At 39.5% G+C, this 26705-nt stretch overlaps 1 protein-coding gene across 3 annotated transcripts in view; it reads right to left on the bottom strand.

Annotated features, from left to right (window-relative positions):
* The window catches only part of esr2a (estrogen receptor 2a), a 28292-nt gene extending 3280 nt beyond the window's left edge, over nt 1-25012 (bottom strand). Inside the window, exons 1-9 of one of the 3 annotated variants that reach the window (XM_079831394.1) lie at nt 24841-25012; nt 18983-19134; nt 15142-15644; nt 14854-15020; nt 12927-13043; nt 11353-11676; nt 8115-8253; nt 4069-4202; nt 981-1164 (exon numbers count right to left, since the gene is read on the bottom strand). In XM_079831394.1, the coding sequence (XP_079687520.1) occupies nt 981-1164; nt 4069-4202; nt 8115-8253; nt 11353-11676; nt 12927-13043; nt 14854-15020; nt 15142-15542 (1466 nt within the window). In that variant the 5' untranslated portion in view covers nt 15543-15644; nt 18983-19134; nt 24841-25012. The remainder of the gene's footprint in view (nt 1-980; nt 1165-4068; nt 4203-8114; nt 8254-11352; nt 11677-12926; nt 13044-14853; nt 15021-15141; nt 15645-18982; nt 19135-24840) is intronic. The other 2 variants (XM_079831395.1, XM_079831396.1) reach the window with 2 other exon arrangements.
* Nucleotides 25013-26705: the final 1693 nt, after the last annotated feature.

Raw genomic sequence — 26705 nt, 5'->3', positions numbered from 1 at the left:
CACTGCAGTAAGAGGCACACTGCTCGATATTAGGCATTGTAAAATATGGTACTCTCTGTAAATCATGAAAACAAGATTTAAACAATAAGACTAACTGTGTTGAGCTGTATAACAATGATTCGTTTTCTGTTGATGAATGTATCCAGACAGTTGCTCACCTGTCTAATAAAATGCATAATATATTAAAGCGTCTTTGGTGTTTCCATGGTTTCTACAAATTAACACCGGAACACGAAGGTAAAGTGGATATGATGATGTCATTGACAGGTGACGCACGGTCCGTGTCCTGGTTAAAATTGTGTATTTCTCTGGATTTAAACATTCTTGGAAACATTTGAGATAATGCAAGTAGACAAATCAACAAAAATATAAAATTTTTCTAGTTGTTTTTAGATATTTTAATCCAAAAATCTTAAATATTGTGCCTTTAATAATAAATATTATATTAATCATATCGATATATTTTAAAATATAAATGTTTAAACAAATTAGTATTATACATTTTTTTTAAATAAAAAAGCAAATGCTACATGTGACCTGGTTCAAACTGAGACAATTCCTTCACATGAACATCTAAAAGAAATGATTCACGACAGTGACGAAGCATTTGTGCTACACTGCTAGACAATTTAGCAATTGGAAAAGCTACTTTAAAAACAGATGAACTACTGGGACATTGAAACGTGTATGTAAACACTGTGAGTAGCATTTTAGACAGCTACACCCCAAATCTGAAAAACCACTCCTATAGATAATTTATGTTTTTACAGCAGTTATTAATCATCATCGTTTTTTTTAAAAAAATACAAAAATAGTGACTAGCAGAATAGGTGTCCAAACAAACTGCAAATGTCATCACAATTTTTTCATCCATAATTCTTGAGCAGACTAAATGTTGCGGTCTTCAGACAAATTACCGACCACGAGCCCCCTTTTCTGAGTGAAAGCACTGCATTATGGACGCTCTTTATTATTTGTACCTGAGGTGCCTTATGTGGGAGAGCAGCATGAGCAGATGGGCTAGTCTGGTGGAGCGCTGCTGAAAGCTCAGGCCCGTCTTCGAGATGGCCCATACCAGAGCATCCGTCACCGAGTCAAGAAGACACAGCAGCTTCGAGCGCCTCTGCAGATCCTCCCCTCCCTCCGACGAACTCAGACACATGTCTGCAATGACGCACAAGTGTAGGTTCACAGAGATTCAAGCCATGATGCGACGCTGACATTTATAGCCGTTTGAAATAATAGAGGGTGATACCCCAATAAGCATCCAATCCAAAGAATATCCGATTCAAAAACAACGCAAAACATCTGGAGTGGTCAAATAAGTGACACCAGGGAGACAAAGTGAAGACAGCTGTTAGGGGCTGAGAATGAAGAGATAATGCACAAGGAAAAGACAGATCAAAAGTTCAGAGGAATTGGAGCAGGAAGAAATATTGGTTCCTTCAGACATTAACCACTAACCAGGTACTGCCTGTTACTGACATCAGCGTTTGCTATAAAATGGATAGTTGGGTTGAATGCGTGGAACGCTCCTCAAAGCAGGCATGTTGTCCCCATTAAGACTTTACAGTGTGAGCGTTTTTCTTGCCTGGTCTTGCCAAGACTCCCTTCAATTAAAGCAGGGATAGTAGTAACCTTCTGAGTTATGGACCTGGAGTCAACAATATTTATTACAGCTCTGTCGAGGTCATTCGTTTGTTTGGCCTTATGCCACTTGATGGAGATACTAGAAAGGACAGGAAATGAAGGGGAGTGTGATTGGTGCATAACACCAGATGGAATCGAACCTGTTTTTCCCATGTGAGAAACACGGCTATATGCCTGGAGCTTAAGCGCTAGGCCGTGGTTTTCATTTATGATATATGTAACAGAGGCCAGCTTGTAAAGAGCTGTGCAGGTAAACCTCACCCCCTGGCCTCAAGAGGCACACTAGAAACTGACACTGCGGTGCCGCCTCCCAAGCCAGAAATGCCCATTTGAATCCTGCTCGTAGTGGTGAGTAGAACATTGGTGCCATGACCCGGATGGGATTCAGGTTTAGAGGGGTGAGTGTAACGGAGGCCATCTAACAAGAGCTGTGCGATTAAACCTCACTCTCCTGGCCTCAAGAACCACAGTAGTGAATGGCGCTAGAGGCTGCATCCTTGTGAGTGCGCCCGCCTCCCATACCGGAAACGCTGGTTTGAATGCTGCTTAGAGTGGCGTGAGTAGAACTGGAGGGGTTACATTGGTGCCATGACCCATATGGGATACAAGTTTAGGGGGGTGAGTGTAACGGAGGCCAGCTAACAAGAGCTGTGCAAGTAAACCTCACCCCCCTGGCCTCAAGAGGCACACTAGCGACTGATGCTAAAGGCTGCGGTCTTTAGCGTCCTTGTTAGTGCGCCTACCTCCCATACCAGAAAAGCCGGTTTGAAACATACTCAAAGTGGTGCGAGTAGAACTGGAGGGGTTACATTGGTGTCGTGACCCAGATGGGATGGAGGTTTAGAGGGGTGAGTGTAACGGAGGCCAGTTAGCAAGAGCTGTGCAAGTAAAACTCACTCTCTTGGCCTCAAGAAGCACAATAGTGAATGGCGCTAGAGGCTGCGTCCTTGTGAGTGCGCCCGCCTCCCATACCGGAAACGCTGGTTTGAATGCCACTTAGAGTGGTGCGAGTAGAACTGGAGGGGTTACATTGGTGCCATGACCGGTATGGGATTCAGGTTTAGGGGGGTGAGTGTAACGGAGGCCAGTTAACAAGAGCTGTGCAAGTAAACCTCACCCCCCTGGCCTCAAGAGGCACACTAGAAACTGACACTAGAGGCTGCGGTGCCGCCTCCCAAGCCAGAAATGCCCATTTGAATCCTGCTCGTAGTGGTGAGTAGAACATTGGTGCCATGACCCGGATGGGATTCATGTTTAGAGGGGTGAGTGTAACATTAGCAACTGATGCTAAAGGCTGCGGTCTTTAGCGTCCTTGTGAGTGCGCCCGCCTCCCATACCAGAAACGCCGGTTTGAAACATACTCAAAGGGGTGCGAGTAGACCTGGAGGGGTTACATTGGTGTCGTGACCCGGATGGGATGGAGGTTTAGAGGGGTAAGTGTAACGGAGGCCAGCTAGCTAGAGCTGTGCAAGAAAAACTCACTCCCCTGGCATCAAGAGGCACATTAGCGACTGATGCTAAAGGCTGCGGTCTTTAGCGTCCTTGTTAGTGCGCCTGCCTCCCATATCCGAAACGCCAGTTTAAAACCTGTTCAAAGTGGTGGGGGTAAAACCGGAGGGGTGTCCCCGTATGGGATGGAGGTTTAGAGGGGTGAGTGTAATGGAGGCCAGCTAGCAAGAGTTGTGCAAGTAAACCTCACTCCCCTGGCCTCAAGAAGCACAGTAGCGAATGATGCTAAAGGCTGCGGTCTTTAGAGTCCTTGTGAGTGTGCCCGCCTCCCATACCGTTTGAATCCACTCAGAGTAGCAAGTAGAACCAGAGGGGTTACATTGGTGCCATGACCCGGATGGGATTCAGGTTTAGGGGGCTGAGTGTAACGGAGCCAGCTTGTAAAGAGCTGTGCAGGTAAACCTCACTCCCCTGGCTTCAAGAGGTGCACTAGAGGCTGCGGTCTTTAGCATCCTGGTTAATGCACCCACCTCCCATGCCGGAAACGCTGGTTCGAATCACACCAGGAGTGGTGCGAGTAGAACTGGAGGGGTTACATTGGTGCTGGGACCCGAATGGGATTCAGGTTTAGGGGGGTGAGTGTAACAGAGGACAGCTAGTAAAGAGCTGGATTCGAATCCCACCTGAAGTGGTGCGAGTAGAACTGGAGGGTTACATGAATCATTCCTTTGGGTCTGTATGAGTTCGGATACATTAAATTGATCAAATGTGATAGTAAAGACATTTATAATGTCACAAAAGATTTCTATTTCAAATAAATGCTGTTCTTTCTATCCCTATTCATCAAATCATTTTTATTTTGAGTTGTAAATATATACAAAAAAAAAATACTCATGGATTTGTTTTAGTAATAATAGTAGTATACATGCATGCACATTTGAAAAACCATTTAATGAGAAAAACACTTACTGGAGTTGAGGAGGATCATGGCTTTGAGACAAACATACTCCTCTCTCTGTAACTTGAGTTCTCTGAACCTGGACGTGGCTGCCAGCAGCATATCAAAGATCTCCACAAACCCCTGCACACAGCTGCCTTCGTCCCTGCCAAGCACAAAGACTTTCATTAGTCTCGCAAATAAGCTTCATCCCATCAGAAACACAGGACCGGGCCTCAATCTCAAACCTCACTAGCCGTATTCCAAACCTGGCACCTACTGAAAGCACGAATGGTGAATTCTGTACAAAGCGCCAATGGAAAATCAAAGTACCACGCTCCCTAGGACGCTAAGAGGTGCTACAATTGGACCTGCAGTAGTGAATAAGACCAGGGTGGCGCTAACGCTTCATTAAAACTTGTGAGAACAGAGAGAACAAAGATACAGCTACTTCCATTTAGCATTAAACCAGATGTATTTCACAACCTAAAACCCCAGGGATTCTAAATAATTAAGTCATTGTACTTTTTATTTTCATTGTACTTTTCAATAATTAACTATTATTTTGGGGAATTTGTATTTGTGTCATATAATACTGAGAGTCATTATTGGCAGAACATAATTGGCATTATTTATTTTTTTGACACCATTCACCAAGTTAAACTCATGGACCCAGTTGGCTATGATACAATGAATTCCTTATCCAAGCCCATGAAAATACAGTAAATGTCTGGCAGCAGATGCATATTTACAGCAAACCCACCCATGTCTGAAGCGGTTTGGAAGCGTAGTCCAGTATAAAGTCTGCAAAGCATCTGTAACCCTGGCCCAAATGTTTTTTTCTCGTATTACAACATGGGTACACACTATGTTAGGGGGGTACAAAGGGCAGCGGAGTAGAGGGGGCATGATAACAGAACCAGATCCTGTCTTCCTACAGTTGTACTGGCAGCTCTCTAGTTCCCACCACACCAAGCCTCACACTCGCCGTGACAAATCTGAACACATCTGGCCAAAGCGCAGATTTAGGTTCACAGCTGTATTCTTGAGATATTTTGCTACATTCTACTAAAGCTGTTAAAAAAAACTGTTACGAATGCACAGTTCCTTATACCAAGCTTCTTGCACACTTTTTATGGACTTTTCATAGACATAATGATTTTTAAACTATACAAACTGTATCCCCTTACACTAACACTAACCCTAACCCTAAACCGACCCATAACATCAAACTTTCTGCATTTTAACATTCTCAAAAAACATCCCTTAGTATGATTTATAAGCGGCTTTCCTCGTGGGGACCAAAAAATGTCCCCACAAGGACAAGGATTTTGGATATTGCCATAATTGTAGGGACATTTTGTCCCCATAATGTAAGGTTTACCAGAACACACACACGTCTGGTTCACTATTTTTGTGGGCCCTTTCCATAGACGTAATGGTTTTCATACTGTACATTATATCCCCTTACACTTATCCTACCCCTGAGCACACCATACCATATCACACAAAACATTCTGCCTTTTTACATTACAATTTTATATTACAAATATTAATATTTATGTTTAATATTCATTAATATGTATTATTAATAAATACTAATGAATAATATATAATTCATATTCATTATAAATTAATATAGTCTGGTGATGTAACAAGTTTTAAAAGTTATATTTTATTTTCACCTGACTTGAATGTATGTGAGTGTAATAATCTCAATGATTATTTATATATTTTTTAAAAACACGTTTATAGGGGTCCATGATATCATTTGTTGGTTAGTTTTTTTCTAAATATTTTTTCTAAAAATATTATATTTATTTAGTCCATAATTTAATTTGTGTCAACTCCGTCAGCATGCTAATTTAATTTAATCTATCCAAAAACAATGTAAAATCTTCAGTTATGTAATACTGGGTAAATGTAAAGGATCTAAATCATAAAATACATTCTCTGTTTATTTTTTGCTTGTATTCACACTATTATGAACAACAGTTTCTAAATTCCATTAATTCTCCTCCATCCTTTTAATATTAAACATATATCACCAATGTTCTTAGGTAATTAAGACATATCATCATGTTGTTCCATTGATGCTTTTTCTTTTTTCAATTTATTGTGTAAAAATGTTAAAGACATTTCTTTCAAAATTAACAAAAACCTTCACCTGACGGTGTAAAATACTGACAGAGTTGACAAAGGTTGAGCTGAGGCCAAATATACAGTATAATTATGTAAATAGAATCATGAAACGGCATTAGAAGAATTCCCCATATGCAAAAAAACTTATTAAATCGCATTATACAGACTTTTTGAGAGCATTTGTCAACTATCAGACATAAAACCTGACGGAGTTGACGTCTGATGGAGTTGACAAGATTTAATGTTTTTCCACCTTAATCAAGTGTTGTACAGTGGAGCAATTTAGTTTTTTCCCTCAATTGTAGCTGCCTTAATAAACATATAAAAATGGCAAGATTTATCCCACAAATATTTACAGAAACTATTACACTGCGATGACAGAGTTGACATGTTAAGGCTGTGACCGCAGAGACTTCAATATTGTTTGTTTAAAATATTTAAAAAATCTATAACTTCCAGGACTGTGTCCTACTGTGAGATCCACAATGAGCAGTAAATAGCAATAGCTCCTCAGAGTTAAAGCTGCCCATGACACTGCTTGATTTATTTAGAATGATAAAAAATCCTGACGGAATTGACGCAAAGTGAGGACACAACTTTTATAGCTATTTTTTAATGGAAAATATAATTCAATATTTACTTGTATTGTTAAATATCTTAAAGATCTCCGCTGAAGGTCATTCATTATGCAGGCTATTGTGTTCTTTTGTCCTCTCAGGTGATACCCATCATTATTCATTAGATATCACGCCTCCTCGCATACGGGCTTTATGAAGAAAAATAGTGTATTGTTTTATGTGAATGAGTAGGCTCAAGGATTCTCACATCAGTTTGAAGCAAAAACTCTAGGCAACAACACACATTAGTCAAAAGTCTTGTGGACACATATCTACTGTGTGTTTTGAGGCCTTCATTTTAAAACACGTTTTTTGGTTTCTCAAAAACCATGCATAAACATTTTTCTCTCAACAATACAAGCATGTACATACATGTTGCTCACATATTATGGTATCCCAGTTTGTGCTGAATACAGTGTAATTACACTTTTGCCATTAATGTGTTTATAAGCAACTGAAAACAAACACAAATGTCAGAGCATGTCAACTTCTAATGGGCCCCAAAACAGCTCAGACTCCAAGGGGTTAATGTAACGGTGTATTTTTTAATTTTTTGCATTTTTAAACACTTTGTTTGCCAGTTTTACATTGTGACCTCATGCATAGGTTAAATTACATGTGTTTCCAAGTATAGAGTGTGCTTTTAAAATAATACTAAAGAAATTATTTAAAAGAATAAGCAATAAATATCCTGAGTATACACATTTCCCTTAGATGTAACTAAGTATTTTTGTCGTGTTGACATTCTTACTTTTTAACATAAATAGGGCTTTTGTGTTTGGGACATGTTTTGTTAAATAATGATAATACAAGATTATGCCAAAGTACGTTAGGAATTTATTTATTTTAATGAGGCTCCTTTTAATCATGACAGTTATATCATGCTGACATTTTTCATTTTATTTATTTGAATTTATTAGGATTAAAGAAGGATCTTTTTAATCCTATATTTTATGTCCCCCAAAATATATCAAAATTAATTTATTGGGGAAACTACACAAAAATGAACATCATGCCATTGATTAATTGTATTTAGGTTGGCATGCTAACGTTGACTAACCACGGCTAAGGTGTCTTTTAACCTTGACATGACCAGAGAGTTAACTGGAGTCTGTACATCAGAACACATAATTAGTGACTTCACCCATAAATGATTTTATACCACACTGGCATACAGAACAAATGGATAGCTGCATAAAAATACTGACCATCTAAAGCATGTGAGAATAGAATGATGAATTCAAGTATGGAGAGGTGGATGTGTCTGTTCATAAATTAGACAATGGGAAGGAAAAACACAATTTGCTCACACTAGTTACCTGCTGAGACTGAGGTCAGGAGAGAAAATGAGCTTTCCAGGGTGATTAACAGACCGCCACATTAGTCCCAGCATCAGCACCTCTAACCAGCAGCACTCTAGCAAATGGACCTGGTCAAAAAGACTGAGCTCCACAAAACCTGGAGGGGGAAATAAGCACTTGTTACCAACCGCATACACATCCAACAACATCTTCATTCAATCCACAATCACAATCCATATTTCACAGCAGGCAGCGCTTCATTGAATGAAAGTGAATGAGACACATGATGCACATCCCTGGGGATCTGGAATAACTTGAAAAGAAAAGAAGATTCTGAGGGAAAGTTTGCTGATGTTCTCAGAATAAAAACAAACTGTTCATGTTCAGAATCAGAACATGATGATCCATTAATAAAAGACTACCCATCACAAAAGCCAAATAATAATTAAAGTGATCAGAAAACAGAAGACATCAAATATTAAAACAAATTTAGGGGAAGAGGACACGTATGGCCCTTTCAATGCAGATTTCAGGCTAATAAACTTGTGAATACCATAGATTTGATATATAAAGAAAATACAGTGTGTGCATAAATATACTGTATATATAGATCTTTTGATCATATTTGTTTCCAAGCACATTTTACCAATTCCAAACCCCATCAATCTTAATAACTACTATTAATTTTGTATTTAATTATTTATAAGTGATACTCTATTTTGCCAAAGGTTTTGGGACGCCTGCCTTTACATGCACATGAACTGTAATGACATCCCATTCTTAATCCGTAGGGTTTAATATAGAGTTGGCCCACCCTTTGCAGCTATAACAGCTTCAGCTCTTCTGGGAAGGCTTTCCACAAGGTTTAGGAGTGTGTTTATGGGGATTTTTGACCATTTTTCTAGAAGCGCATTTGTGAGGTCAGGCACTGTTGTTGGACGAGAAGGCCTGGCGCAGTCTCCGCTCTAATTCATAACTAAACTTTACACTTGGAACAATGCAGTCAGGCAAGTACCGTTCTCCTGGCAACCGCCAAATCCAGACTCGTCAATCGTATTGCCAGACAGAGAAGCGTGATTGGTCACTCCAGAGAACACGTCTCCACTGCTCTAGAGTCCAGTGGCGGCGAGGTTTACACCACTGCATCTGATGCATTGCACTTGGTGATGTAAGGCTTGGATGCAGCTGCTCGGCCATGGAAACCCATTCCACGAAGCTCTCTACACACTGATCTTGAGCTAATCTGAAGGCCACACGAAATTTGGAGATGTAGCTATTGACTCTGCAGAAAGTTGGTGACGTCAGAGCACTGTGCGCCTCAGCATGCGCTGACCCCGCTCTGTGATTTTACGTGGCCTACCACTTTGTGGCTGAGTTGCTGTTGTTCCCAATTGCTTCCACTTTGTTATAATACCACTAACAGTTGACTGTGGAATATTTAGTAGTGAGTAAATTTCACGAATGGACTTATTGCACAGGTGGCAACCTATCACAGTTCCCACGCTTGAATTCACTGAGCTCCTGAGAACGACCCATTCTTTCACAAATGTTTGTAGAAGCGTCTGCATATCTAAGTGCTTGATTTTATATACCTGTGGCCATGGAAGTGATTGGAACACCTGAATTCAAGGATTTGGAGGGGGGCAATATAGTGTATATAATTGTTAACGAAGGATGGAAGTGAAAAACGCCTTATATTCAGGTGTGCATAATTATTAAGCAGGTTTTCTTTTACAGGTAAAATGGGCCAAAAAAGAGATGCACCTCACACTGAAAAGTAAAAAATTATGCCCATGAGAAGGAAGTTGCAAATAACAGAAATTGCTAAATTAAGGTGTGACCAATTGAGAGCAAAACGCTCATTGGTTCAGCAGGATCATACAAAAACAGGCCAAGAGGTGAAGGTGAAGAATTTTGTATGAAACCGTCAGGAACCCTTTAGTCAAAATATCAAATTGCATAATAATTATTTTATTTCAATGCTTTTGCCTTCACCTGTAACACTAAAAAAAGTATTGCTTTCCCCTAAGAAACTGTGCTGGCTCGCAAAAATACAGATTTTTTTCCCCTCCCACCTTTAAATCACCAGTTTTGTGAGCAGATGCAGTTTCTTGGGGGAATGCAAATGTTTTGCGAGCGAACACAATACTGTATCATTGAAATATAATTTTTCAAAAAAAAATTCTGGATCATTATGTCTGTATTAAACACACCGACACATTATACACTTCAATCCAGAAATCCATCCACTTCACACGGTTTATTTTAATCCATTTAATCTATCCACTACAGAAACGGTTCTTCAAAGTTCAATATATAGATCTTTCTGAAGTCCTAAAATCTGAAATAGAATTAACATTTTTAAGCCATGAATTTTAAAATGTTAAAAATTAAGTTGTTTTTTACTATAGTGAGTTTTGATGAGTTCAACCATGTCTGTGGCTAACATTACATGAGCAGAAGCTTTGTTCAACAGCATGAATCGTACAGTCATACCATAATCAAATTGAATATAAAACCGTTGTGTGCTTAAAGGCCAATTCACACTGCACAGACAAACACGTTTGTTGGGTTGTCGGATCAGTGTGTTACCCCAGTCGGCGTCTGTTGGAGTTGGTCAGGGTTTGTTTCTACCCGACTGAACATGCTCAATCAGGGTGGGTCGTGTCTGTCGGGGCAGTGCGAACATGAAATTCTAAATCCAATGGCCAACTTGTTTGTTGGCGTTTGTCTGTGCGGTGTGAATTGGCCTTTAAAAACATAAGTTGCTAACAAGAGACTACATGAGGATTGCAACGTATTGTTACGAACCCCCAAAAAACTGAAAAAAAGTGAATTACCCACACAACCCTGCCATGTTCAAATTGCTAAACAGAACAAAGATGACAAATGATGTGAAATTCAGGGGACAACTGCAGTTTCAAAATTCATGTTTGAACAGGGCATGATGTAATAATTGTAATTTATCTTGAATACAAATTCTCTTCAAGTAATATTAACCACATCCTTTACTCATAAATCGAAAACTGCTATTCTAAAGCCCATTAGAAATTGCAGAGGGAATCCATTATGAATCAGCCTTCCGGGTTTGGTCTACAAATTGACGCAGTCTCAAATACCTCAATTCCATGTGGATTTTCAGTTGGTCATATTTGTGTTATTGGAAAGGTTCTATAAACCCACAGAAATTAGGTAACACACTGAGCTAATGTTATAACGGAATCAGTTTTTCTTATAAATCGGGGTATACACTCACCGGGGATCTTCTTGGCCCAGCCGATCATGTGAACGAGCTCTTTGTCAGCTAGGTTAGTCAGTGACATCATGACGTTGGCCTCAGTAAACGGCTTCTTCACGTCTTTCATGAGGTAAATCTCAGGTGGCTCTGCATCCATGAGGCGAGCGATTAGTTCCTCGGGGCTCAACGCCATGTTAACCACCTCGTTTCCACTGAGGGGACGCGGGACACTTTTTATCTCTTGAGATCTCGGGCCACTGGTTCTCATCCTGCCAGAAAATCGGACCAGTCTCTTCTGCTGTGCTCCTCTTTGTTGGTAGCTGCCACGATCTCGCCGTAACCCTGTGAAAAACACAATGTAATTGATATGATTATAAAGATGAAGTGTGTAAGCATTTTTTTAATATTAAATAGTTTCAAGTACAATCTACTATGTAGAGTCTTTTATTCGTAGGTTGATTTCCCCAAAGTGCAAACACTGTGGAAAAACATTGCTTTGTTTGTTTTATCATCCTGAGCAGAGCAGCAACACTACCACAACCAATGGTGTGAATGTGGGCGGGACTCTGTGTTTGTTGACCAATGGTAGACAGAGGGAGTATTCAGGAACATTCATTGCCTTTGCAGTTACATTTGGTGCAGTGCAGAAATAACACACTTCCCCTTTAATTCCAGGTTTGGCTTAAACCAGTGGATCTCAACCAGCAGGATGACAAACTTATATTAAAAAAAAGTTAAAAAAAACAAATTGAAATGCTATTTCTTTTTATTTTCCCTCAGTAACTATTGTTTTTATGGTTTAATTTAATAGTTGCTGTTAATAAAACAGTTTGAAAACAAGTAGCTTTGGAAAAAGTGCGGCAGAAATTGTTTTTTTTACCCTGTTTGAGGGGACTTTCAAAAATGTTGTTGGACAATGGGTGGCCCTCAAGTGAAAAAGGTTGAGAACAAAAATATGGGTGAACAGAAGGCAAAGCCAGAAAGCTGCAAAAACATGTGACAAAACTGTGTATTTGATATATGATACAGTCTAAAGAGCCCAAACCAATCACATCAACCAATGAGAAAAGAGTACATCACTTTCTCTTCTGACCTTGAAGCGAAGCTATGAAAGTAGACTGCCCTAAAACAGCAATTACAAGAGTGGATGAGGATAGACAGTAACAGTCTCCACAGCAACACAGACTTAATTCAGCATGCACTGTTCTTTGGAGGAAAAGCCCTTCAAGATACTCACCACCAATTCACAATCAGTTCAAAAAAAGTTTTATCTTGATCTACCACAACGTTTTACTGTTGTCTGGTTCAAAAATGTGTGAATTATTATGTGAAATCCAAAAACAAAACAATGAATTTTGAGTATTGTATCTGGGTTGTTTTGGTGCGACCTTTGACCAACATCTATAAATAATCAGGGCTCTATCACATTATCACTGTGATATACTGATGCGTATCACAACTTCACGGCACGATAGCTGCTTAATATCGGAACATAAAGTCCATGACTTTGGACGTTCAGCACTCAGCAATCTCTGATTAAGTATTTGGTAACTGTGTGGGTGTAAAAAGGGTGTTGTTAGAGCGCGCCTCACCACATTTCATCATTCCAACTTCGTAACACTTCCGGAGTCGGCAGGCCTGGCAGCTTTTGCGGCGGTTCTTGTCGATGGTGCATTGGTTGGTGGCAGGGCAGATGTAGTCATTGTGTCCTGAGAAAATGAATCAGATGTTCCCCATTAGCCACTTGTGATGACAATAAGACTTCAACACTTAAGTCTGACAATAAAAAAAACGCTATTATGCCAAAGGACCCCAAAGCAGAGTTGTCTTCTAGAGAAATGTTTTTTATATAAAAATATATATTTGACCACAGAATGCCATGACCGACCAATTAAAATGAATTATTCCACAGTCATGTAATAAATAAGATTGGCTAAATAAGATTTCTGAAGGAAAAGGGTGGCTGTGCAGGGTTCTTGGTGCACTGTAAAGATGTATTTGGGGTGTAAATTGGACAGTTCATCACGATACGTTCTGATATTGATTCTCATAGCCAGCGATACGATATTTGCAGATACCTCAAATATCGATTCAGGGGTATATCGGTATTATGATGTTACAGTATGTGTCTATTTTACACAACCAGAAATGCAGTCACAAATGCAACCCTAAACATGTAACATGGACATTTCTCTGAAACATGCACCTCCACCAATTAGGACATCCACAACAAAAAAATACTTTTGTTTTTTAAATAAGAAAAATAAACAATTGGAACAAATGAAGTCACACATGCGATCAGTAATGATTACCGCTTATGACATGACAATTTCAGGATTATGTGCTAAAATGTATAATGTCTAAAATCTAGTGCATCTTCAACACAAAACAATCAAAATGAGGTACTACGGTTGTAGAAAAAACACATTAATTCGGAAAAAGAAATGACAAAAAAAATGAGCTGGCAAAGGAATAATTCACCCACAAATTAAAATGTTGTCATCATTCGCTAAAGTTGTTCATACAGGTTTGGAACAAATTGAGGGAGAGTAAAAGATGACAATTTTCATTGTTGGGTGAACTATCCCTTTAATACTTTTTTTAAAGACTTTTTTGGATGTTACTAGAACGTCACAATCTGGGGCACACGCAAATATGCAGGGTTCAATGGTAAGAAACTTTTCTACAGGAAACCAAATGACAAGCAATAGCACAAATAAATACACTATAGAAGAAAGACACAAATTAAATAATCAGACTCAGAGGTGCCAACGAAAATGATTCTTCATGCTCCCTCCCAACCATTCTTTCACAATTTGAGCCTGATGAATCCTGGAATATGGCCAATATGATGTGTCTTCCTACTGTCACGGTGTGGTGTAGGCAAAAGAAGACTTAAGTTCCAAAACATGTCACATGTAAATAGGAAAATAGGTGCGTCAGACAGAGTTATGGCACGCACAGAGATGAGAATGGTATGTATGGACTTATCTAACTCTGGGGGATACGGTAAATAAGCTAAAATCCCTAAAAGTCGGCGTGTTCCTTTAAATCCAAACAACTTTTTGGGGGGGATTTATTGGACTTTTTACTCACTTAATAACACTGTTAACTGTAATCTTTAGCAAATCTCAAAATGATTACCCTTTTTTAAAAAACATTATAATTACATGTACATTATAATGTTGGAATGTCTAAATTCACTTTCAAACTCAACTTTTTTAATTTATGTTTTTAGTGTATGATTTTTTATTAATTTCGACTAATTGAATTGTATTATTAGCCATTTATCTGTTATTGTCCATAACATGAAAATTATTGATGTTAGTTTGTAGTGTTTTATTTTTAATTAATTTAGACATATTCATTTTAATACCAGCCATCGGTTATCATTATCGGCAATGACATGAAAATGATCATGATTGATTAGATTATTAGCATCGGCCAGAATTGTAATATCAGTGCACCCATACTAATAAGCACACAATCAAGCACATGGATACTTTGAGAGAGTAGTACCTTGTATACTCCTCTTGAAGAAGGCTTTGCATCCTTCACACGACCACACGCCATAATGGTACCCAGAGGCGTAATCACTACAGACGGCACAGTAGTGCATGTCAGCTTTACCTCTCAAAGAGGTAGAAGTCTCCTCTGCATCTGCTACCCTCTTCACCAGTGGTTTTCTATGGAGGGGAGGGTTAGGGTTATATACACATGCATCTGAGCAGCTTTAAACCTAGTAAACAGACAACCAGCATTACGTAATCATCTGAAATTTAAAAAAATAATTGCGCTTCCACATACCTGTACTCCTCTTCGCTGTGATCATGCGGTGTAAGTTCCGTCCAAGTCCCACCAGTTGGATGGTTTTGTTGTAGTCGGGTCTGTTGTTGATGCAATGCAAGTGATGAAACTTGGCTATGAGGTGGCCAAAAGAGGGTGGGGCTTAGCGACTGCCGCACTGATGAGCAGTCGGACAGAGGCGATGTGCCGTAGCCCAGCAGAGTGGGACTGTAGAAGGGCAGAGCGGTGAAGTCGTGGCCGAGGTCTGTGTAGGGTGATGGGATGCAGATGGGATGGCTCTCCACCGGCAGGGATGGAGACGAGGAGTTAAAGATAGGAGAGAGGATGTGACCTCCCACCCTTCTGGAGTCCACTTCCTGCAGCTGAAGCAGGGGGCTTTCTCCTTCGGGATACTCGGACATGGTGAAGGCGGATGATTTCAGTGCTGTCGCATCATCAACAGGGAACTGTTGATGTATGTCATGTTGAACTCCTTAGTCATCACTACTGAAACTCGACATAGCCTATTGCATAATCGACAAGAAGCTTTCAGTTTAAACTGAGAAATGAATAGGAAACAATTGCACATATTATGCATTCTATATTTGTTATAGCGAACTGATCTTTGCAGCTCTTAACTTTCAATCTCTAGAAAATAAAAACATTCAAATAAAGAATAATATGGCCCTTGGAAGCAAATGCAATAAGAGGCTCAAAATGCATAAACAAACAGAAGCAGCATACCAAAAACCTTTATACGATATAACCATACATGCTTCATATTTCATACATGTATTCACAAAATGGCTTTTTAAAAACTATTCAGTACTGTATATATCACACTTTTTCACACACAGTGTAAATGAGTTTATATACAATTAAATACAGTATTTTTGGGGAAAGGGTCTGTGATAAGCAGGGCGTCACACAGGTCTTGAATCCCCTCACGGACGGCTGCCGCGCACACACATTATAAAACGCAAACAAAACACAACATAAAATCCAGGCCTTGTCCTCTCTCGTCCTTCACTGTCGTCACTCCTCTGTTTATGCTTCCGAGCTCTTCCGTGAGAGGATTAGTGTGACGCGCAGGTGATGCTCATCTGCAATCACGCCACCAGCCTCTCTCACGGCTCTCGCCCGCCCTGCTTGTCACAGGGTCCTTTGTTTATATTTAGGGGTCCTTGGCATCAAAAAACTTCCACACTAGAATATATAGGTTCATTGTTGTTGTCACTGCTTAATCATATACAGTACTGAATAGTTAGGGGAACGCGTTTTAATTCATAACCATTTATATATTGTGTGTTTCAGCAGAGCCGGAATGCAGTATTCACCAATCAGCATCCAGGACTGAAATTATGCCTTTTCAACACTACCGTTACAAAGTTTGGGGTCAGTACGATTTTTAAAGTGTTTTTGAAAGTCTCTTATTACGGTGGCCCAGTAGTGCACAACACAACGGAATTTAGATTTGCCGAATCTAGAACAGTGGCAAGGAAAATCAACTTTACAGCGCTCCGAGAGCCCCCTAGTGGTCAGGAGCATTTCATTGTGTTGTGGCTTGATTTCGTTGTGTTGTGGCTTGATTTCGTTGTGTTGTGGCTTGATTTCGTTGTGTTGTGGCTTGATTTCGTTGTGTTGTGGCTTGATTCCGTTGTGTTGTGGCTTGATTTCGTTGTGTTGTGGCTTGATTTTGTTGTGTTGTGGCTTGATTTCGTTGTGTTGTGGCTTGATTTTGTTGTGTTGTGGCTTGATTTCGTTGTGTTGTGGCTTGATTTCGTTGTGTTGTGGCTTGATTTCATTGTGTTGTGGCTTGATTCCGTTGTGTTGTGGCTTGATTTCATTGTGTTGTGGCTGGATTTCGTTCTGTTGTGGCTTGATTTCGTTGTGTTGTGGCTTGATTTCGCTGTGTTGTGGCTTTTTCGTTGTGTTGTGGCTTGATTTCGCTGTGTTGTGGCTTTTTCGTTGTGTTGTGGCTTGATTTCGTTGTGTTGTGGCTTTTTCGTTGTGTTGTGGCTTTTTCGTTGTGTTGTAGCTTGTTTTCGTTGTGTTGTGGCTTGATTTCATTGTGTTGTGGCTAGATTTCGTTGTGGCTTTTTCGTTGTGTTGTGGCTTGATTTCGTTGTGTTGTGGCTTGATTTCGTTGTGTCTTTTTCGTTGTGTTGTGGCTTGATTTCGTTGTGTTGTGGCTTGATTTCGTTGTGTTGTGGCTTGATTCAGTTGTGTTGTGGCTTGATTTCATTGTGTTGTGGCTTGATTTTGTTGTGTTGTGGCTTGATTTCGTTGTGTTGTGGCTTGATTTCGTGCTGTTGTGGCTTGATTTCATTGTGTTGTGGCTTGATTTTGTTGTGTTGTGGCTTGATTTCATTGTGTTGTGGCTTGATTCCGTTGTGTTGTGGCTTGATTTCATTGTGTTGTGGCTTGATTTCGTTCTGTTGTGGCTTGATTTCGTTGTGTTGTGGCTTGATTTCGCTGTGTTGTGGCTTTTTCGTTGTGTTGTGGCTTGATTTTGTTGTGTTGTGGCTTGATTTCATTGTGTTGGTGCTTTTTTGTTGTGTTGTGGCTTGATTTCATTGTGTTGGTGCTTTTTTGTTGTGTTGTGGCTTGATTTCGTTGTGTTGTGGCTTGATTTCGTTATGGCTTTTTCGTTGTGTTGTGGCTTGATTTCGTTGTGTTGTGGCTTGATTTCATTGTGTTGTGGCTTTTTCGTTGTATTGTGACCTTATGTTTGCTTTTTAAATTTCGTTGTGTTGTGCACTACTGGGCCACCGTATCTTATGCTCACCAAGCAGCACTGTTTTAAAAACAGTGATATTGTGAAATGGTACAACAATTTAAAATAACAGTTTACCATTTTAATATATTTTAAAATGTTATTTATTTCTTTGATGACAAAGCTGAATTTTAAGCATCATTACAGTTTCAAGTGTCACATGTTCCTTTAGAAATCTTTATAATATGCTGAGCCGGGGCTCAACAAACATTCCTTGATGGGATTCCTGCATTTATTTGAAATGGCTTTTTTTTTTTTAACAATTTAATGCATCCTTTCAAAATTAGTGTTAAATACTTTCCAAAAAATCGTACTCCCCCCATTTGAACAATAATATATTTCTTTTCATTAAGTTTCAACCAGAAAAAAGGAGTTGTTGCACAGTGGAGAGCCGTGACAGGATGCATCCTTAAGTTAATGATTACTGGCAAGTCATTCATAGTACAGAATGAGTGACTGGATTGAGGAGGATTAGATTATTACACACAGTGTTCCACCAAAAAACATGAAAAATTCCCCCTTTACATAAATATTTTCAACTTGCTCTCATACTTTATCTCATAACAAATGTAAAATGTGTTCTGCCTCCATAGTGATCTGTCTACACATCATTTATTTTCATTCAAATGTTTTTGGCAGATGCTTCTATCCCAGGTGAATTATGTTGCATTCGAGGTATACATTTGATCTGTTCATGCATTCCCTGGTTTGACCTCGACATTGCTAGCGCCGTGCTCTGCAGAAACGCTCATAAAGCTGGTCTCACTACAATTTAATGGCAGATGTTTGTTTTAAACTATTAGCTTGTGAACACAAGCAGCTGCGTGTCTTGCATATCTGCCTATTTTAGGCCAGTTCATTAAACTTAATTCAGCCTGTTGCATTCAGCTCAGTGATGGTATGAATATAGGTTGTATTCAAAGAGGCCTAAAGATCTGCCTCAGGAACTCTTACACAGAATATCCATTCAAATTAATCAAGGCATAATAAAGACACATTTTTAATTTGTCTGAGCTCTTTGCATTGCTGTCTTTATAATGGCACATGTTAGTTCTTATAATTTTAACACAGAAGTCTGACTCTTACCTACTCAGTATTGTAGACTGTACTTGCGAGGGAGGCAGTTACCACACCGTCTCTCCGGACTGCCAACGGTCAGCCAGCTGAGGACTTTTGAACCCTTGTTTCAGCGCAGACAGGCAACTGGCCAAAACATACCCTTCACAGAGCACAAGTACCTGCAAAATGACAGAAATTATGTGATTACCCATATTACGGTAAAAACAATTATTTTTATTTTATTTACTTTCTTTTATTTAAATTTCTTTAACAACATTTTATTTATACATTTTTGATTATTAGTATTATAATTACTAATAATTAATGAATTAATTATTATTATAGTACGTTTTAAAATTAAATAACTGACCTAAAACTAAAAGGCACTCATTACCTCTTTATTCATCAGCACGACAATTTATAAAGATTTTTGCACCTCACATTTTTTGTTGTAATTTTACATAAAAAGACTAGCCTATGAAATGCTCCGTTAAAAACCTGTTAATTGCTTAACGTCTCTGGTTACGACTATAACCGTGGTTCCCTGAGAAGTGGACCGAGACACTGCTTCACCGTGACCGGTGTCTGAAGCACGTGTGCAACACGCCAATCTCGATTGGCCATAGTAGAATAGTGACGCCATAGGCGTGCCGGCTTAGCTATAAATGGGGCACCTAGAAAGCATGTCCTCAGTTACACTGCCTGAAGGAAGACGAGTGGGCGTGCATGAGGTGCCAGCTTCACAAGGGAACGTCAAATGTCATACTGCATTATAGGCTAATGAAGGAAATGGGAATGCAAAGTGCGGTGCTGCCCAAATTCCTATAAACACTCCTCAAGCTCACAACAGCTGAATGGAACTGAAATAAAGTCGAATAAAGGGAAACTTCAGGGCTTTGACTTCCCCTTCTTTTAAGACTCAATCAGTCCCCTGAGGTCCCTTTTTGGTTTAGTGCGAGACTGCTGCTTACAACCCGACTCCTCGGAGCCGGGGCTCTAGCAGCCAAGCTCTCTTTCTGAGCTTGTCGCCAGCTGGACCCAGCGATAGGTTCAGATGGAGGGACAGAAAGACGTCATCTGTGGTGAGGGATGTAGTGCTCAAATGCCGCTGACTTAACCCTCGCCTGCCCTGAACTTACGGCAGAACCAAGTCTCGACGGCAGAACCAAAAAGCCTGGCAGGCGAAACCGGGGCATCAAGGAGAAAGTATCTCTCCTTCTCATTTAGCCCCGAGAGGTTAGACCACAAGTGCCTTTCTGTGGTGACTAGCGCAGCAAGAGAGCGACCAATAGTGCGGACCGCCAGATCGGTTGTGCGGCGGACCTCGTCGATCTCAACAGGAGCCACACCCCCTGACACATCAGCATCCTTTGGCAGGTCCGCTAGGTGCGCCTGCAGTACCGCGATGGTGTGCAGGGCACTGCCAGGCTGGCCTGCCCATTCGCCGTCGTGTATGCCTTGCCTTGGCTTCGAGGGCCACCTTCTACAAGGACGCCATGCCAGACGAAAGGTACCAAGCAAGGGACTCCATCTGAGGCATCTTCGTATACCCATTGTCTCACTTAACGTTGGCATAATTAGACCTGCTAGAGGGGAAGACGCGGGCAGAAAAGGGATTCTCCCATGACTTGCAGACCTCATCATGAAGCTCGGGGGGAAACGCTTGTGACCCTCCATCTGCGGACCCCACGTGTGCAGCCGACGCGGCGCCTTGGCAGCCGTGACAGCTAACTGCGCATGCTCCACTCCAAGACACATCACACATAGCTCATGAGGATGATTGGGTGTGATGAACCTCTCGAACTATGGAGCACACTTTCTGAACTTGCGCTCACTCATGCTTGTCTTTCACGCGCGCACACAGACAGACAGACGGCTTCCTGAAGGCAATGAAAACTGAGGATGTGCTTTCTAAGCGGCACGTCTATGACTTCACTGTCCTACTATGGCCAATCGAGATTGCCGTTTTGCACAAATGCTTCAGACACCGGTCACGCTGGAGGCGTTCCCCAAAGCGCCAATCCCCATGGCGCAGTGTGAGTTCCACTTCGAAAGGGAACTGTAAGTTACCTTATTGTACACAGAATTTTTTTAAATGGTTTTACATGGCACTGTATGTCATTTTACTGTAAAATATTGTCAAATGTATATTTTTTGGAAGTAAAAAAATCACATATGATTGTGTTTAATCACATATGATTCATTTTTTCAGTTTAACGCATTCAAAATATATAACGCAATTAACGCAGCATCTGTTTTTATATCCATTTTTGCTTATCGTTATATCATATGATCACGCTCTTATTCATGTAAATGCTTTTAAACAATCTAAGCACGACAAGACACAAGAGAACGCGCTGTATGTCAATGTCCTTTCTGTGTGGCTGCATCTCAATCTGCTCCCTAGTTCAGTAGTCAGGGCACTGATCAGGGAGTCGGCCACATTTGTGTACACGATATACTGATGATTCACCACCTAGGAAGCTAGGGAGCTGATCGAGGGACAACCTGACACACACACACACACACACACACTCGCCAGTCTCGTGCACACATCGAGTTCTCTTTCGCTCTTGAACAAACAATAACAACAACACAGAGAATTTTGCCTAAACGCCATTTTTGTCGAGTATTCTCATATTAGGAGTCTTAAATGAGTTAAATAACGTCTTAAATGAACGTGAGAAAATGAGATGCGCGTGACAGCGCGTCATGTTCGGCAGTGGCCGATCTTAAAGTGACAGCAGCACTGATGATGTCTGTCATTAATGTTCTTCAAAGAACAAAGGGAACAGAGAAAACTGTAGCTTTAATGATGATTAATCTAGATTTCATTTATTATTTATGCAGTTAAGAAAGGTGTTTGATAACTATTACATTTCTGTATATGTTTAACAGGGAAGGCCACAGGTAAATAACATTTATTATAATGGGTTTAAGCCAAGATTGTTTTTTAAGTTCAATTAAATTAACACCTAATAAATTTTGAAATTGGTAGCTTTCAGTTATACTGTAATGTAACATTATTAATGTTTCATAGAGACATTAGTATCAGTGATACTGGCCTTATTTAAAAAAATATTTAAAATATGCTGTCTTTAAATTGTTTCTTCATTAATTTGGAGAGTAACTGAAATTATTACAATATCAAAATATTAAAAACTCCAATGTTTTTAATAGCGATTAATTACAGAAAAAATGCAATTAATTAGTTTAAAAACATTTTATATTTTTGTAACGTACATTATGATGTTTTGTGTGATACAGGCAATACGCCACCCTGCAACAATGGAAACAAGACTTTTTAAGGTGAATTTTTGGCAACCAAAAATGTAACGGGATATTTTTTACAGTGCAGGTAGGCATATTTTTTTATTTTTAATGTGCTAAAGTACTAAAAATGTATTTAGCATATTTAAATATGCACTATGCAGATAACTTTTTGTAGACGTTGGTCAAATACCTCTTTACCATTCTGTAATGAACACTTACAGTAAAACCCTCTGTTCATTCCCACCATTATGATAATGGGGAAACTATTCATCCCATTAAAAAACCCAGTAAGCTCCAACTGCTATAATTCTTCTGAGGGGAGGCTAAGATAGAATGGAAGACAGAGAAGGAGGAGACTTGGAAGGCTGGACAGACTGAATCTGCCTGCATCAACTCTCTACTGACAACCGGTCTGGCATTATGCGTGCTCTTGAGGCAAAAGAGCGCCCGGCCATCGGCCAGCAGTGCATACCAAAAACAAAAGCCCAAGGCCGCGGTGTGATCTCCCCTCTCCAGCTTCCCTCACTCCCTTCTCTGGCGGAAAACGGATAAGGGAAAGAAGGAGCGACGGAAACCATGCCCTGTGCAGGAGTGGTGGGAACCAGGGGGAAGACCACCATTGAGCCGAATGCAGATCCTTAAGACTTTGAACCTAATAATAAAGTGCATGTAAAAATGGAGTGCAGTAATATATTTTTTAAAACGGATAGCTTGTTTTTTGATTCTGATTGGTTGAGCCGTGTTTGAAGCCGTTGTATATTACTCTACAAACATACACCTGTGACCACATTAAAATAAATATTTTTATTGTCTAACCGTCTCATAAAGTTCTTTTATAAGGGTTCCTGTAGTTTGAGCAGTGCATGATGTTAGCAACAGCAGGTCATAGGTTCGATTCCCAGGGAAAGCAAGAACTGATATAACTTATTTGAATGGAAACGAGCTTTGGATAAAACCGTCGAAAACGTACTATGCCATATTTATATTTAGGAATATTTTACGCAGAAGTTTTGTGCATTTCACTTCATCTAGATATCCATAAGGTAGCTCTGCTTTGACTAGAGTAGACCATAGTCACTGCGCAAAATGATGCAGGTGGTGGTCATTTTTATGTATTCCTTATTTCTTCAATGAATGCTACAAACTATCATAATTACTGTCAATCTCAGCAGAGATATTTCTCTATACCAATTTACATTGTTCAGTATCAGAAGTTCATCCATCTGTAAGATAATTGTTGATATACTGGCAACACAGAGGAATGTCATGTATGTCATGTGTTTATTTTATCATTAAAAAAACTGAAATGAACTACTAAAAAAAATGTACGGCAAATGAAAAATATAGATTACATCATTTTAATAGAGTAGAAAAAAGAAAACTGTAAAGAGCCTCTTTGGCACAATCTGGCTGTTATTAAAAAATCCTACTGACAGTCTTCAGCCGTTCTACTCCAGTTTTAATTCAAATTAAAAATCACATGCTAGATGTAGATGTATTAATAATCAATAGACCGGCATCTTTGCCTGAACGTTTTAAGTTGAATTACTATACAACAACAGAATTTTTGAGAAAATTGCATATTAAATGTCACCGCTTGCTGCGGTCACAACAAGGTCACAGCTAATGGATGTCATTTTTGACTTTTAGTTTCACAACTAATTTATAAGTAGTCTGTTTGACCAGTGGTTTATCAACTTATACATCAACTATACATACATTTGAGTACATTTTTCTAAGTGTAGCAAAAATGCAGCAGGTCAGTATTAATGGAGCCCATTCATGAATCATAGGTAAACTATTTCAGCAGTTTTCTGTGCTATTCTGTCATTTTTGCATCATTCATAAAAAAACCCCCATCATTTTAAGTAATGGTATTAAATATACTACATTTTATACTAAATATTTAACTATATTACTTTCTATTAAATTCTGTTGCATTATTTTCCTGTTACCATTGTGAAGCTGCTTTGAAACAATCTGCATTGTAAAAAGCGCTATTTAAATAAAGATGACTTGACTTGCGTGTGTTCACTGGCGTGTTTTTTTATTTTTTTTATGAATTAGCAATTGACGCTTCAATATGTACTGACAAATAATTCAGATAAAGGACTTGATTATCTTCATTGTGTCAATGTATGATTATTTACCACAGTTCAGTTTTAAACAGTCCTCATTTGCCTACTAGACGAATTTAAAAACAGTCAAGTTTCTTAACAGTTCATAAATTTAGACTGCAGAGAGTATGCGCAAACTTGAATGTATTATTAATTCATAATAAAACCACCATTATCTGCATAAAATAACAATGAAACATAGCCTAATTATCACCAAATACACATCAACATTATTTTAATACGAGTGGTTTCCTAAAACAAGGTGGAGATGAATATCAAGCGTTAAACCTTTCAATGAAGAGTGAAATGAATATGATGTTCTGCATAATTCCATTCATTCACCTGCTTACGTCACGTTAGTCTAAACAGTGCACATGTAAACATATGTAGCCACGAGCACGCGCGCTGAATGAAATGAAACAGCAATCCGTTTGATTACAGGGGCAAAGTTTACCCACATTGCTGCGAACGGAGGCTGGAAAACAGTGAACCTACCTGTTGCAGTCGATGTCAGCAGATGGTCCACTGTAAGGCTTGCTTTCTGAGTCGATAAGTATCCCAAACGAGGATTTTATTCGCCGGTAAAAGCCCGTGGAAGGGGAACCGGACAGTGTTTTGACGAGCTGTCAGGATACATGTTAAAGTGTGCTCTGCTGCGTCTGTCACTGAACGCTCGTACTTATTTGAGAGTGTGCACGTCACTGACCACACCCGCCTGAATCACCTCCTCCTGCTGCTCAACATCTGCTGAACAAGTGCTCAGCGTGGACTCTGTGGGTTACCAACCTGGCATCGTGCGGTTGTTTTCTACACTTAGCAGCTGGATCGTTGCTGTTATGCAGTATCTTTTGAACGATATATTAAAAATAAAAATTATAATAATTGTCTACGCTTGGGATGTCACTTAAAAAAAGGAAAGTATTTTGAAAGGTAGGCTACATTAGTCTTTCAGAAATAGCCTATGTTATGGTCAAGCTCAGAATAAAGAAAGAAAGAATAGCAAAGAGAGAAAGAAAGAGCTTTTTAACCATTTGTAGCTACATATGTGACCCTGGACCACAAAACCAGTCATAAGGGTCATTTTTTATTGTTATTAGGATTTATACATCATCTGAAAGCATAATAATTTATAAGCTTTCCATTGATTGTATGTGGTTTGTTAGGATATGGCAATATTTGGCAGAGAACTATTTGAAAATCTGGAATCTGAGAAAAAATGCAAAAAAATCTAAATATTGAGAAAATCACCTTTAACGTTGTCCAAATGAAGTCCTTAGCAATGCATATTACAACTAATAATACATTTTTGATATATTTATGGTTGGAAATTTACAAATTATCTTCATGGAACATGATCTTTACTTAATATCCTAATGATTTTTGGGAAAAATGTATAATTTTGACCCATTGCAGTGTATTGTTGGCTATAGACCCTTTCACAGACTGGTTTTGTTTTAACAGTCATCAATATAATATCGTAAATCCTGCAGTCCTGTTTTTTTTGTATTTTATTATAATTTTTTTTTAATGTATGTACATTTATAACACTAATACTTTGTATTACTTTTGCATCAAATGACAAAAAACAAGTAACCGCTATGTGAGGTGAAACTAATTTTGTATCATGTCTTTGGCAATTTGATAAGGATAGCAAATGTGAAGTCTTAAAAATACTTGGCTTACATTTTTTTTTACTGTGTCCATGTGACAGACTGATCAGGCATAACATTATGAATTAATATTGTGTTGGCCCCCCTTTTGCTGCCAAAACAACCCTGACCCGTAGAGGCATGGACTCCACTAGAGCCCTGTAGGTGTGCTGTGGTATCTGGCACCAAGATGTTAGCAGAAGATCCTTTAAATCCTGTAAGTTGTGAGGATTCCAAGGATCGGACTTGTTTGTTCAGCACATCCCACAGATGCTCGATTGGACTGAGATCTGGGGAATTTGGAGGCCAAGTCAACACCTCAAACACGTTGTTGTGCTCCACAAACCATTCCTGAACCATTTTTGCTTTGTGGCAGGGCGGATTATCTGCTGAAAGAGGACACAGCCACCAGGGAATACCGTTTCCATGAAAGGGTGTACATGGTCTGCAACAATGCTTAGGTAGGTGGTACGTGTCAAAGTAACATCCACATGGATGGCAGGACCCAAGGTTTCCCAGCAGAACATTGCCCAAAGCATCACACTGCCTCCGCCGGCTTGCCTTCTTCCCATAGTGCATCCTGGTGCCATGTGTTCCCGATGCACACACACCCGGCCATCCACGGGATGTAAAAGAAAACGTGATTCATCAGACCAGGCCAACTTCTTCCATTGCTTCGTGGTCCAGTTCTGATGCTCACATGCCCACTGT

This window comes from Gobio gobio (assembly GCF_949357685.1).
Source record: "Gobio gobio genome assembly, chromosome: 12".
Taxonomy (NCBI): domain Eukaryota; kingdom Metazoa; phylum Chordata; class Actinopteri; order Cypriniformes; family Gobionidae; genus Gobio; species Gobio gobio.
The sequence above is the reverse complement of the archived record's forward strand: the minus strand, read 5'-3'. Positions and strand labels throughout refer to the sequence as shown.